This window comes from Monopterus albus, unplaced genomic scaffold (assembly GCF_001952655.1).
Source record: "Monopterus albus unplaced genomic scaffold, M_albus_1.0 scaffold18.1, whole genome shotgun sequence".
Classification (NCBI taxonomy): domain Eukaryota; kingdom Metazoa; phylum Chordata; class Actinopteri; order Synbranchiformes; family Synbranchidae; genus Monopterus; species Monopterus albus.
In genome coordinates, this window is record NW_018127898.1 from 3,544,612 (window position 1) to 3,560,257 (window position 15,646).

A 15,646-nucleotide genomic window follows, 5' to 3' on the forward strand; every position below is an offset into this window, starting at 1 on the left:
CACTAAGCTTCCTATAGTTACCAGTAACCGATTCTTAATTCAAAACATCTTCTTTGTCGGCAACTGGCGGTGTTGCGGTTTTGCTGGTTACTGCCATTTTGTGCGCTGAGCTCATCTTGACTTTGTTTACATCGTCTTCTTTCTCCCTCTGTTTTCTGGTGTGCATAAGAGCTGAGTAAGGTTTTTACTTTTTTTGCTTGTGTTTTGGAAAGACAGAAGAGGAAGTTACCGTTGAGAGAAGGGGCGAGAGCTTGAAGAAAAAGAGGAGGAGAAGGAAAGTGTCAAAACAACAATAAAAAGGAGGGGGAAATAGGCTGAAAGTGAAGAAAACCCAGAACTGTTTTCAGCAGCGGGATGAGGATAAATGAACGGAGCGGGAAGATGGGGAAATGAAAGGGGCGGAGGGGAGGCAGGCATTTGTGGCCAGGGATGGTTTGGCACACATTTCACTGAGGTGTGGTTTTGGCCTAGCTCCTATTAGCCTCTTGTGTTACATCCATTACAAACATCTGCACAAGCACACGTATGAGCATACACTTTTACATGACGGCACAGTCAAAACAGACCCACATCCTAACCACCATAGGATTCCTCTGCCATAATTCTGGTCCTTCCCAAGAAAGATGGAAATCACTCCTCTCTCCCCCTCTCTCTTTAAAATATGCTATTAGAGGCATCAGTGGTCATGTAATCACTTTGGCTCTCCCACAGGAAGACACACAGGCACACACGCACACACACACACACACACACACATACATACATCTACCTTGGTAATTACAGCTGAAGATGAGGTCCTACTCGCTGTAATCCTAGGGAATGGCTGATCTAGTCAGTAAATGGTGGGTCAAGCGGCGCTGCTTAGTGTCACGTCAAGAGTGAGTGAGTGTGTATTTCATGTTCTTCGTTTCATCAGGCTATTAATTGATGTCTTTTTAATGTGACTGATGTTTATTAGCTCCACACAATTGCACACTAGCGTGAATTCACTGCACGCAAACATTCTGCTGTGCAAGGAAATTGATAGACTGTCTCACACACGTTGTGTGCGCTAACACTTTTTTCATACAAACACACGCTCAGTACAAACAGAGCTCTATTCCCCAGCCAACTTCCTGTGTTTGTATGTGTGCCACTTCTCTCTTCAAAACTACATACACACTTCATAGATGATAGCATCTGTCCCCCCTCATTGCATTTAGCACTCTTCCCTCTTTGTTTAGTTTTCCACCTTCCGGTGTCTGATAAGGCTCGCAGCTTGTTAGCACAGCTCTCACTTTCTCTCTGTGGCTTGGAGGGGCTAGCAGTGGTTCAGAGATGTCACTGTCACTGTATGAATCATCTGCCAGGTTGCTACTCTTACATGCATCCATAACTGTATTAAACACTGAGGTTAGTCTTTTAAGTTAATTTTTTTTTTCTTAAAAGTAAATATCCTCTCAGCAGTCTTTGTTATAAAAATGCACAATTATTCCAGTTTAGACATGAGGCAGTTGTGTTGTCTCAGTGAAAAAGGAAGTCTCTTTTCATTTGAATGGCAACACTAAAAAGGCATTCAGTTGAAAAGCTCTATCCGAGTCTCATCTTATTGTATATGATAATGTCGTGGTGCAATTTCTTCCCCCTTGCAAGACATCTGATAAAATCAGTCATAGTAAAGCCCCTCTCTAGATGCACTGCTTTTCACACTCTCAGTCTTTTGTGTGCGTGCGTGTGTGTGTAACTCCTTGCAGATGATTGAGTTAGCGTGATTTAGTGATGGTTGGAAGATGAAATGCTGCTGCCGCACCATGTCTAGCGACTCGCTACACACACTTATCTGACGACTGCTAGCTAAAGGCATTTAATTTGGAGGGAGCGATGGTGGAGGAGGGGAAAAGAGGTAAATACATGCGAGAGGAACCAGAGAAAAGGCATTGAGGAAAAGGCTGAGGAAGCAAGACACGGGTAGAGATATAGGGGTAGAGTGATGACAAGGTCTTTTAATTTCAGCGAGCATGACGATTAAAACGCCTTAGCAGTGATGAATAGGTTTAATTTGCTGTTAAAGCTTCCACCATGTTTGCACTGTAGTTTATGCACACATGTGTGCCGGGAGAATCATACCACATGTGGCTCGGGCTTTGTTTCCTTTCTCTTCCCGCCTCCTGTTCCTCCATAGCCTATTATGTTTGTGCGGCTGTAGTTGTGTGTGTACGGATGTGTGAGTATGTGACCTTTTGTGAGCTCTGCTGGTGAAAGGCCACAGGCTCACACATGAATAACCACGGTGCGGGTGAATACCAAAGTCGGTTAGTGAGACGTGGCATAGCAGGTAACCAGACATGACAGAATAGACCAGATTACACAGCTGCATATGTGAACTCATTGAGGAGTGTGGAATGTTAAGATGTTTGATAGAACTTATCAGGTGTAGCTTGAAAAAACAGTGTTCAGAAAACGCTGGTTTAAATAGACCGTCTCACGTCTTGTAAGATGAACAAGGTGCTAATGAAATCCCATCCAAATCTCAGCTCACTTCATAACAGATTTTTGGAAAATGAACAATAGTCTTTGCTGATAAGGACTAGGCAGCTAACTAGAAAAAAAATAAATGGCTTTTTCAAGAATTGTCTTTTAATGGAGCAGTGATGATGATAGATGAGTGCTTAAGAACTCACAATTCATTGTGCTCATGAGGATAGGAGACGTCGCGTTAGTGTTAGTAATGTGTAACAGCGTGTGGAAGAATTACTGAAGAGGTGTGCGGGTGTGTTTCTGTCATAGAGCTACTGCTGTGACATTTACATGGCTTCACAATGAAGAAAAAAAATGATGGTTTTTCACATAATCTCCTCTCCATCTAGTCTGTTTACCTTTTTATAAAACCAAGCATAAATAAATATCGAGAAACAAGCAGGGCTTCCTTTTATATGTTGAATTTCACATACCAATAAAGCTCTTCTAAACTAAACGGTAAAGGAGTGTGAAGTTCATGTTTGCGTCTGCTCTCCTTCCCAGACCTTAAAATAACCCGCTCCAGATATGCACAGTGTTTTGATAGCAGCTGCACTGACATTCCACTGAATGCGTGTGCACTCCTCCTCTGTCATTGTCACCATAGCTCTTTGTCTGTCTTTGTGCTGTTGAAGGCTGCTCGGTCTCTGTCTGGCCCACATATGGTAAAGGTTTACTCTGGGCTCCCTTATATGTGGGCTGTATACATTATGTATGTGTGCGTGTGTGTGTGAGGGAGATTTGTGCCATAGGTGTATTGGGACGGTCATATGTGATGCTCCATCTGCTTCCAGCTCCTAACCACACACACACACACACACACACACACACACACACACACACACACACCACCTTGGAGCTGTGGGTCTTTGCTAGATAACCCAACTTTCATTTCATTAAATAATTTTCTTATATATTGAAGGGATGCTCTTCTTTCACAAATGGTGTATGGCAGTAGTATTACAGGAAAGCGTGTACTATAATCCACTATGCTGTGTGTGTGTGTGTGTGTGTCTGTTTCTGAGTATAGCTTCAGGTGCTCAGTGCTCTGTCCTCCTGTATTACTGCTAGTAATTGAAAATGGCACAACAACCCTGAAAGCGCACACCTACACGCAGCAAGAGGGAAAAGGTGTGTTTTCTGATGTTTCTAATGGAAACCGTTGCCATCTGAGAACAAGTGATGGATTTGTTTTGTGTCTTGCTGTGCTCAAGTTCTGCCAAGCTCATGGTGAGATAGGAGCTGAGTGATTTTAGCCCTTTATCTGAACGTCCCTGCTGCAAGTACAAAACGTCGCTTAAAGGAGAACAGAGAGGATATGGGAGGTGTTTACATGAAGCTGTCATTAGGTTGATAGTCTCCACAGAGCCCCATATAATGTGGACAGACTGTTTTGTGCTTTGTCTGTGTGTAGTAATACCAGGCACAGGGATATAGCAGAACATCACTGTCAGGGTGAGATTTGTGTGTACATTTGTTTCAGGTATTTCAGCTAAGATCTAACGTTTCCCTCAACAACAATAATAACAGTGATAGCTTTCAATCATACTACAGGATTTTCATTATCAGTTGTTCAAGTTTATATTTCTCCCGAGTGCTTTAAGAACTTCTTGTCCATGTGTAAAATCTGAGGATCAAAGTTTATTCATGACCAAACTGTATCTGGGGAAAACAATAATTTCACTACCGGGTCTGTTCAGTAACTGTTCTGGAGCTTTTGTTCAGATCACATGAGCTTTAACAGCAGGAAAAATGAGAGCAAATGTTCCCAGACTGATACAGCAGATGCCTTCTGAATAATCGGCCCAGCTCAGTACAACCAGGTGGCATCTTACAGTACACATGTGACTGCTGTACCACGTTTATCCCGTTTGTAACCCTCTTGCTGCTTTGCCTCATTTTGTTTTGCTCCACATTGAATTGCCAACTTCAGCAGGGCCCCCTAAGCACATTGCCTCTCACGCGCACACACACACATATGCACGTGTACTTGGGGGTCCCCTTGCACATCAAAGTCAGGAATGTGGGGCCTATTGCCATTTTGTATGCGTAGACCTAGTTATGTCAAGTTTCCCCCTCTTTCAAGGCAGTATACGCATGTGCGCATGTTCACGAGTGTGAGTCAAGTATGATTTATGTTCACACACATTTCCAGATCTGCTTTGAAATGTCAAAGCCAATCCCCAAACTGTATGCTGTCAGACAGACCCATAAGGACACCTGGACCAGTCTGTTCTGTTCCATGTGAAGCTAACATTGACGTGAAATTCCGGCTTGAACTCCTCTGTCCCCTCTTTTATTTAAATTTACTGCGTAAATCAATATTTTGATACATCAGCTGCTTCTAACTTTTTATCTTTTGATCTTCCATCCTTCACTTCCTCGCCCCCTTCCCTCTCTGTTCCCTTTCCCCCGCCGTTCTCCCCCCAGTGCACCTATCCTGTAGAAGATGCACAATTGATGTTCCTTCTCTCTCTGTGTCTCTAAGCCTCTCGCTTTCATGTACGTAAGCTCCATCAGTTGTCACTTGCCGCTATGACAGGCATCATTCTCACTGACATGCCGGCCTTATCGCCCTCCTCTCTCACCCTCATACCACCAGCTGTAGCTATCCTGTGTGTCTATCAGTGCTAACCAGGCCTGCCTGGCACAGATAAAACCTGGCATTAGGGGCTTTTGGGTGGATCAGCGGGTTGAGGGAGGTGTAAATGCTCCTAGAACAGATTTAAAAAATGGATGTTGGATGTTGTGGGCGGAGGAGGAGGAGGAGGAGGGATGGTAGCAGGGAATGTTACAGTGTGGTGGTTGCAGTCCTGTTTTTCCAGTACATGGATTATTTAAAGGTTTGTGAATATCGAGAGGCGCACTGCAGACAGGGAAACACAGGGGTGGTAATAAAACCCCTGGAGCTGTTGGGGAATGTGAAATGGACAATGCTATAGTGATGTGCCAGAAGTTACTCCGCAACTTGTTTCTCTCATTTACTCCACTGGATATTAGATTTCAGTTGTTTTCAACACTGTACGGCCTCTCCTCTCCAGAGAGCACAGCTGTAGTGAAAAACAGCACTTACTGCTTCATCTCCTTTTATTCCCAGTTTTGCCGAGCTGACAAACAATATTAACATTGCAGGAAGGAATAACAATTGTAGGTCATGGAAACACTCCTGAGTTGTAGCTATCGGCTCAAATTTGGAGTTTCCCATCAAAGTCGTAGAGAGGCAGACTCTATAGTTTGTTTATTCTGCTTTAATTTATTCATATGTTATTATTTCCCAGTGGCTTTCACTCCTCATTATTCCCCCCTCTCTGCTTTGTCTGCTTCCTCTCTTCCCTCTGTTGTTACCTCTCTGTGTTCTTACTTAAAACAGTGGCTCTAATGTGTTTAAGGTCTATTAATGTTACATTATACATGTTGACAAGAGAGTAGAGATGGGCCTTTTCCTGAAAACACGAGCGCAGCATCATTTTGTGAATCAATCCATCAAGCACTTAGTGGAAAGCCAGGCAATACAAAGGAGGCGATGAGACAGCAGAAGTGTCGTCACCAACGAACGCACTGATTTCTTGGCTTGGTCTGTGCAGACTGTATACACATTCATATAGAGCTGTGCATACATGGAAACATACAGTAAACCTGTGAATTTATACATGTGTGGGGAAAAATATCCTACACGTTGATGTTGTTGTAGATATGTGAAAATCAGAAGACATGCACAGGCATGTAAAATCACACACACACACACACACACACACACACACACACACACACACACACACACACAGTTATGCACACATTCATCCACACTAAGCTCTTCCAGGAGAGGTTGTAACCTCTCCTAAATGTAGTGTTCCCCCTGTTAACCTGGTTATTAGATTGTTGCCTCTATTCCCAGGCGCGCAGCTCAGTTTGATCCAATCAGGCAAACATACCTTATGTATCCCACCCATCCATCTGCCCATCCACTTTATATATCCCATAGTCCTTTGTTCTGTCCCTGGTTTCCATATTCTCTGGCCTGTCTTGGCTGCAGCATCCGTAGAGTAAATTGATTTGAGACGATTTATTACCTGTTGTTTTCACATGTCACCTACTCATGCGCCCACTCTGCTGTTTTCAGTTTTTCTCACCTTTCTTGCTTTCTCCACACATTTTTTTCCCAAATGTTAAAACTGGGTATGAACTGTCTCGTCACAGAGAAAGGAAAATGGTAGGGAGAGAATAAAGAGGGAAACAAAGGTGTAAAAGGAAGTAAGACAAAAGAGAAACATATTATATGTTAGATTTAATGTCCCTGTTTTTGAAGGGTTATTGGAATCAGTAATTGACAAAAGGAGAGAAAGGATGAAGAGACATTTGTTTGTATACTAACACAGACTGGAAGATGCTCTGACAGACAAGCAGATGGACAGGAAGGTTGACAGAAAGATTTTTAGTCTGTGTAGTATTGTCTGGTTGTGTCTAAGCTGCACTGGTCATTAGCCAGTGAACTGGACTTAGGTGTCTGGAGAGAGAGATGTGGCTGCCAACTGGAAAGCCTTCGTTTCTGTGAGAGAGAGAGAGAAAGAGAAAATGATGCTGGGAGCCCAGAGAACAAAAACCATTCTTTCACCCTCACATCTGTCAGCCTTATTCCCATTGTCTGTATGTGCGAACTGCGTTGTCACGTGTGTTGGTATGCGTGTGTATGTGGTCGTGTAGATGTGAGCCATCCATGAATGAAATGTATCCTTTGTTTACAGAGCCATTACCTAGGTAATAACATCCATATTTCCTCTCGTCGCTGGTGCTTTATCACAGCCTTATGAGCGCTATCTCTCTGTCTTTTTCGGCCTCTCTCTCAGGCACACAGGCAGTGGGAGATAATGGGATTGTTGCCCCTGGTTTCTTTTGGTGAGATTGTAAATAAATTCTTTCATTGCAAAGTGTGTATGTTCAGCTTCCACCCGTGTGTGTGTGCGGGCGTGCATGCAGAGAGTATATCTCTATCAATGCACTATTAGCATATGTACTGTATATCATCCTTTTTGTGTTTTCTCATTTTATCACTTCTCATCTATCTGGGTGAGGCCCTTTTTGTGTGTGTGTGTGTGTGTGTGTTCAGTGTCATTTTCCAGCCAGTCACTGCCTGCCGTTCCTTCCTTGTTACTGCGGGCTGATAGCAGCGCGAGTCGACAAAGCTCAGTAATGGAGAGCTGATACCCCCCCACCCCCAACTCGGCGCTTTTCATTTGCTGCTGAGATGACTTTGGCTCACAGCCATCCCAGCCAGCCAATCTCCCATCTTGTATCTGCACCATTACTTTCCATATCTGGGCAAATTATTCGCCAAAGCTCACAAAAGAAAATTTTGAGTGTCTGCACACGTGTGAGTGTGTATGCACATGCACCTGCTTGCCTTCACTGTGAGATAAATAGTTACGCTTGTCTATACAGGTGTATTGGTAATTACGTTTCCAATGAAACCCAAAGCTAGTGAATCACTGTTGTTCTTTCCAGCCTTTATACAAGACTACAGTGTTTTCATAATTTCAGTTGTAAAGTTGTTTCCATTTGTTCCCCTCAGGTACTGAATAGAGCTGTCTTTTGTACAGTTGTAATAACACTATTATTTGTTCAATAATGTCCCTTTCTATGCATCTACCTCTGTAATCATGTCTCTGTTCACTATATTCAACACTACTAATAACACAGCCTTTTAATTAAGCCGTTCACATGGTTCTGTAATGCAAGCGAATTCAGCCTTTTTCCCAAAATTTGGGTAATTTCATGCCTCCTACAGTAATATAATAACCACCTGTTACTGCTGAAGTGAATGCAGCCTGTTTCCCCAGGAGGAAGAACATACACAGAAACTAGTTTGGGGGAAATATGCAATGTGAGAAGTTTTTTTGTATGGATATTGCTAGGGGGATATGAGATGTGCAAAAACGGCAAAAACAAAGATTGTGTCTCAGTATTTCATTGTCTTCATGCTCATATGTGCTGCAAATATAATATAGAGAAAATGAATATGTTGTTTGATGTATACTAAAAGTAAACATTTTCAACTTATTAGTTGCTTTAACACTGGCTGTGATCATGTTACATGTAAACATTCCAGACTAACTCGATCACTCCTGCCTGCAGCTGCTTCGAAGTGAAATCTATCCTCGTCTTACAGCTTGACACTTTTCTTTTCAGAGCTTTTACCATAAAGCCGCAGCTCCCAGGTGTTATAGCAATAATAATGCAAATGCCATACTCCATATCGCTATTTGCAGTTTTACATAAGCGGTGCTCAGTTACATAATGCCCGATAAAATGCCATTGCAGTTGAGGGATCATATTTCTGCATGTGTTGAATGCTCATAAGGTTTGTTTGTATGAGCAGTCCTTCTTCAATGTGGTTTTTGTGTGTGTGTTTCCTTGTAGATCCTGGTGAACTCTGTGAGTCCCTACCGGCCAGCGGTGTTGTATGAGAAGGTGACCGTTAGTGAGGGGGGAAGCCCCTTACTGAGGGACATGCTGTTCAGCCCAGACCAGCAGTACATCTATGCTCTGACTGATAGACAGGTGAGTTCACTGTTGGAGGTGCGCACACAAATACACATCCAGACACACACACAAACTGTGCAGCTGAGATGTAAGAGGGCCAATGGTGCCTTCAGTTACACATTTTATTTGGCTGCACCCATATGCTTGTTCACACATGTAGGTGTGTTTACACGCATGCACAGTTTTGTGCTGATTGATGATTAGATTGACTATGACGATTGCAGACGCTGACACTTATTGTTTTATTTCAGTCGGCAATCAGCGTTAATCAGCCCAAGTGACTCTGCTCAGTGGTCTAAATCAACCTGTTCAGGCTCCTTTTTCCACCTGCCAGTCCTGCCACATGCTCTTTGCAGTATGACAAATATCTCCTTTCTTCATATGCCTGGTGCTACTGCTCGATTCTAGCAGGTGTGTGTGTCTGTGCCTGCTGGGTCCTTGACCGAGGCTCTTCTCTCCACTTCTCTATCTTGAACGGCTTCGGTCTGTTTCTATCAGGCTGGCTCTAGCTGAAGCCTGAAATTCAATTGTGAATGTATACAGTAAACACCTGCAATTGACTTCAAATAATTTTTCAGTTATGCACTGCAAAACTATTTCTCATGCGTATGTGTAATTAGAGCAAGAGTGACAGACATACCAACAGGAGAGAAGGAGGGAGGGGGGAAATCTCTGTGCTATTGCTGCAGACAAACTTTATATTTTTACAGTCACTAACACTGTCTGATAAACTGAAGCAAAATGCGGGCTAATGACAGCAGCTGTGCTCCGAGATCAGCTATAATGACCATCAAAATTGTAATGAGAGAGAGGGCACCCCACCCCCACCCCAGTTCAGCTATTGGAGGTGATTGGATCATTGGATTGATGAACACTGGTAATGGCAAAAACTACATGATTGCTAGAGCCTAGGTACACATACACACACCGGTTTTCTGTCTTGCATGGTTGGGTCCAGTCATTTCCTTCAGTACCATCTGTCCAGAGCAGACTTCACCACCATTAGCCGTTAGTTGATGTATATCTTAACCCTCCTCCCCACTTTACAATGGCAACATAACTCAACCCACTGCTGAATATAATTACAGAGCAACACACACACCTATGCCGGCTACACACATCACCACCATAGCTAGTGATTAAGACATTACACACACAAACATACAGAGATTTTTATAGGTCACATGTGGTGTGTGTGTGTGTGTGTGTGTGTGTGCGCGCCCCTGGTCATTACCAGTCCCACCGCTGGCGAGGGCTGTGTCTACTTTGATGGCAGGACAAGGGGGGGTCACATCTCTGTTGCTCCTCAGGCCCAGCTGCTCCCCTCGTTTTTCTGTCTCATTAGTGCATTGAGTGAAGGAAACAGAGATGCAGGGAGGGGAGAAAAAGGAAAGTGAGGTTGTACAGTCATGGCCAAGAATATTAGCAACCCCTGCATTTCTGTCAGATAAGGCATCACTTCTCCCAGAAAACTGCTGCAATCACAAATTCTTTGGTATTCTCATGTTTGTTTCTTTTGTTTGCATTGGAACAGCACAAAAAGAAAAAAGCCAAATCTGATCCAGTTCACACAGAACTCCAAAAATGGACCGGACAGAATTACTGACACCTTCAGCTTAATATTTGGTAGCACACCCTTTGGACAAAATAACTGAAATCAGTCACTTCCTGTAATCACCAGGGAGTCTTCCACCTCTCTACTGGAGTTTTGAACCAACTCTTCTTCTGCCAGCTGCTCCAGGTCTCAGATTTGAAGGGATCCTTCTCCCAGCTGCTGTTGTGAGATCTCTCCACAGCTGCTCTATGGGATTGAGATCTGGCCACTTCTCTGGCACATTGTCTGAAACCATTTCTGGTGCTTTTTGAAGTCTGCTTCACATCTTTGTCCTGCTGTAAGACCCATGACCTCTGACGGAGACCCAGCTTTCTGACACTGAGCCTCACATTGCACCCCAGAATTCATTAGTAGTCAGATTTCATAATGCCATACACACAGTCAAGACATCCAGAGCCTGAAGCAGTAAAGCATCAGTGAACCTCCACCATGTTTGACTGTAGGGACCATGTTCTCACAGACCTAATTTTCACTGCAGAAATGTAAAATGTATCACATGATACAGTGCTAATTCCATCCACCCATGATTAGGATTTGATGTTTTTCAGTGTGTGACCAGTGTGACTAATATACATCAGTTATTTCCTAATTTTAATTTAATGTTAAATATGAATCAGAAATATCACACACAATTATGTCTTCTGTCATGAAATTAAATAGTTACCCAGGGTAATAGTACCAATGTTAACTCAAGAGGAAATTTTACTAAAGAGGAAATTTTCTCTCAATGTCTTAGTATCACTGTATGGGCACACATTACTTGGGTAACTGACAGGAGTTGGTCCCAGTTACTGTTGAATCATTGGCTTCTAACACTAGCATTACTTGCCTGGTGCTGATGGCTCCACTCAGTAACTTTACTGTCAGTGCTCACCACCTTTACGTTAATAACAAGCTTCGAGGTGCAACTGCGTCTTTTACAATACAAGTTAGGACCACTAATACAGTGTTAAGATTTATGGCAGCCGGGGTGGTGCACAGTACTTTATTTCAGTGTGGGAATGATGTGGATTGAGAACATGCACACATGCTGGAGACAGATGAGCACACAAATGTAAAGTGTGTTGAATCAAATACGCACAATACCACAGAGATAAATAATGGACATTTATTGTTGGTGTTATGAAGATCATATTTCAAAACAGGCTCAGCACCAGTATGTTAGGGTAGAGGTATACACAGTTGTGTTATTGTTTAAGTGGGCCTTTGTGTCTTGGAGGCCTCCTCCACTTTATCTTGGCAGCTAGAGCAGCAAAGGGCATGAGGGACACACACATGCACATATTTACTTACAGACACGAGCGCAAGACAAGAACACACACTGAGGCTCACACACTTCCTGTACACACACACACACACACACACACACACCCATTTACACTCAAGGACGTTCTGTCTCCATCCAGCTCCCAGCATGCCCTTTGCTTCAGAACTTCCCTTGCTTTCTTTCTCGCACACACACAGTACACATCTTCATCCAGTTGTGTGTTCCATTAATGGATAGAAGGCTTGGGTTAAGCAGGATGGGTGGGGGTTGCAGTTGCCAGACCTCCAAGCTAAACCCCCTTTCCAGCACTGATGACTAAAGGGGGCAATTCCTTTCTCTAGCCCTCCGTCTTACCCTCATCTTTATCCTCTGCCCTCCATCTATCCAGCTATGCCCCCCATCCCTGCTTTTATAAATCTGTGCCTCGGTTGCTGCATACACTCACACACACGCTTCCATGTTTCCATTTAAGTCCAAATTGAGCCCTCCCCTCTAAATGCCTTCTACTGATCCCATTCCCATGTTTTTAATGATTGCTCACTATCGCTGCTGCACCCCCTTTTCTTCCTTCTCTCTCTTTCTCTCTCTCTATCTCTCTCTCTCTCTCTCTCTCTCTCTCACACACACACACATACATAGACATACTTGGTCTCTTTCTCAAAGGAGGTAGAGGAGGCAGAGCATGGATAGATGAAGGAAAGAGCATGCTACTTTACTACTCACACAGAAACACACTGGTAAACTTATATGAAGAATGCAGTCATGCTCCATTTTTCCTATATTTCTCATATAACAGATAAACACAGCCTTGTTCTCATGCTGCAAATTGATGTGTGTGTGTGTGTGTGTGTGTGTGTGTAGCCTGCAGGGGTTCCTCAGACAAGCCAAGCACATTAAGGTGTCACTGGACATATCCACTGATGCGTAGCCCACGACAAGTCCTCCCTTTTCGAGACCCCCCCCCCCCACACACACACACACACAAATGAATGCCCGGGCGGTGAGTCAGAGTTAGGGGTGAGGCCCAGTGATTTATGACTTGCTCTGTTCCAGCAGTATTCATCACTGTCATTATTATCAATGGACGATATGGCAGCAGGAGAGGACGGCCTGCTGTGTGTGTTTGAGACAGTATGTTATTGTGGGAGATTTAAATTGGTTTACTTGTGACTGTAGTACATCTTGTATGTCAATGACTGGGTGCTTGTTGCTCATGTTGATCACATTTTGACATTTGACTGTGTGTGTGAGCTGACAGGTAAAGGTCTGCACCAGCTGACATTTCAGAAATCTTGACATTATCAATAAGGATCGATCCACTCACTACCGAGCTGAGAAAACGCACACACACACACACACCGTTACTGCCCATATTCATAGCTTAGAAATGTGTTGTTCTTAGTAGAAATAGGACTGTATTTGCTTCTAGATGAGCTGCGGGTTGGCTAAAGTTGTTTTTTCTTTTCATAAAAACCTTCACAAAGAACAATGTCACTCTTTGACTTTTTGAAGCCTCTTTCTTCTGTGCAAAAACTGCCCCTGTGGGAAATCATCTCATGCTGACTTGGCTCAGTCAAGACTTCCCTCTTCTGTTTTAAAGCCAAAAAGGTAGAGCGCACTGACTGAATTGGATGCTGCAGCTGCCATTCTTGCCATCTTTGTACACATACTCGGTCTTCGTGAGTATGTGCACATCCTTCGTGTCTGATGCCAACTGTGTGCGGGGCTGGCTACTTGCTGAAAATATCAATATTCAGCTTCTCTGGCGTGTGGGTTGGGGGGTGGGGGTGGACTTGGATAGCTTGATACAGTGGTAGGAAATGATGTATAATTTGCTTATATGTGATGACCTTTGTTAAAGTGTCGGTGATGCTGCACTGAGTGTTACAGGATGAGTAAGCACATAAAAGTATGTACTGTATATCCCAGTCACATTTTGTACCAGTGATGGTTTGTGCGTTAATTCTACCACGTCTGCACATCTTTCTTGGAATCTGCATTTGTAAACACTCAGCATTCAAACATATATTTGCGTGTGCCTCTGTGTGTGGGTGCTAATCCCCACTGTCTGACTTTCCATTCAGCTTCTGAAAGAGATTTCCCCCTCCACATTTAATCAAGACTCTCATCCCTTCGAGGAGTCTGTGTTAATACACACAGAGTTCTTGTGCCATTCACAAGCTGTTGGTTTGAGTCCCTACAATGGCAATAATGGTGTGTATTGTGTTGTTGGTTCTCTCAACAAGACCTCATCAAGTAATATCTTACCCATAGGGTTTCATCAGCCATCAGTCCTCTTTGTGTGTGTATGTGTGCGCACGCGCCTGTTGATCTGTTTACATTCATATATTACTGGTTCGCCGCCAGTCTCGTTAGCAAACACATTAGCACAGATTGACAACACACATAATAAGCAGCTGGTTGTATCAATCAACACAGACGTTTTAGTGAACTAGACACATCTAGTCAGTCTTTTCTGAGTAGTTCAAAGATTAATTTTGTACAATTTATGAAACTCTGGCCGCCTGAGGAACTTGCGTAGTTAATAAGTGTTTAAACATCAGCCACTGTTGGCTGACACTTTGCTTTATCATTCAGAGAGTATACAGTAAGTAGCACGCAGCAACTGATTTGCTGAAATTGATTTAAATGTATTTTTATCATTGGGAATCTGGCAAACTCATAATTTCATTCAGAACAATATTTAATTAAAAACGATTTGGTGAGGGGCACTACATTTAGGCTCTTACTGCAGTTTACTGTGTAAATGGTGATGGTAAATGGTACACTACATACTGCTACACATACTATTGAGCCCCGCCTTTTTCATTCCATCAACATTCCGACAGAAATTGATTTTCAGCTTTTGTGAATCAATTTAGTACCATAGAAGTTATGATTTTAGAGTGAATCAGTTTTTTTTTCTCCCACCTCTAGTATTTTTTCAGTTTTGGTCATGGACTGAGCTCACTAAGCCTCCTACCTGTTCATTAGGTTTAAGTGGCCCCTGGAAGGTTTGTCAGAAAGTGAAGACCAGTCAAAATGTCCTCACTCCCACACTATAAAAATTCAACTCCTCATTACCCTGTTGGCCATTCAACAATCACTGCCCATACACACATACACAGACTTTCAGCAAGGAGGTGGTCATTGTTATGTAAATGTTAATAGGTGCGTGCAGTGGAGCAAAGACAGGAGTACAGTGACTAGAAAGGAGAGGTGCAGGTAGCGGGGTTTAGCTATGTAAGTTTGTGGCACTCAACTATGAGACCTTACAATTATAGCACCATTCCTCAGTACAACGACAGGGTACACACTCAGCGCATACTCAGCACTGTTACATCCATCCATAACTGCACAGTCACATCTCTGTAGATGTCCTCATTTCTTGTGCAGATTTATTCAGCACATTTCCCTACTCTCATTTGGGGCATCCGTTTAATGGCTGCTCAAAAAAATGTATAAAAAAATTATTCAGAACAGTGTAACAAAAATTTGTCTTATGCAAAAGAACAGGATTGCAGTTTTCGTGACAGATCCTTCAGCCATTACACAGACCTTGCTCTGTCTCTGCTCTCTCTACCAATTAATGCTGTCACCTCTTGAGCCGCAATGATTAACATTTTACAGGCAAAATCATTATATAGTTAAATGAGAAAATAATCTTCAGATTGATTGATAATAGAAATGATAAAGTGCTAATCCTGCTCCTCCTTTCTGATATAATGAAG

The 15,646-nt window shown here is 43.0% G+C and overlaps 1 protein-coding gene across 7 annotated transcripts in view; it reads left to right on the forward strand.

The window, feature by feature from the left end:
* The window catches only part of plxna1b (plexin A1b), a 193,664-nt gene that overhangs the window by 79,508 nt on the left and 98,510 nt on the right, over positions 1-15,646 (forward strand). For all 7 annotated transcript variants that reach the window (XM_020592554.1, XM_020592556.1, XM_020592549.1 and 4 more), the window contains exon 4: positions 8,911-9,051. In XM_020592554.1, the coding sequence (XP_020448210.1) occupies positions 8,911-9,051 (141 nt within the window). The remainder of the gene's footprint in view (positions 1-8,910; positions 9,052-15,646) is intronic.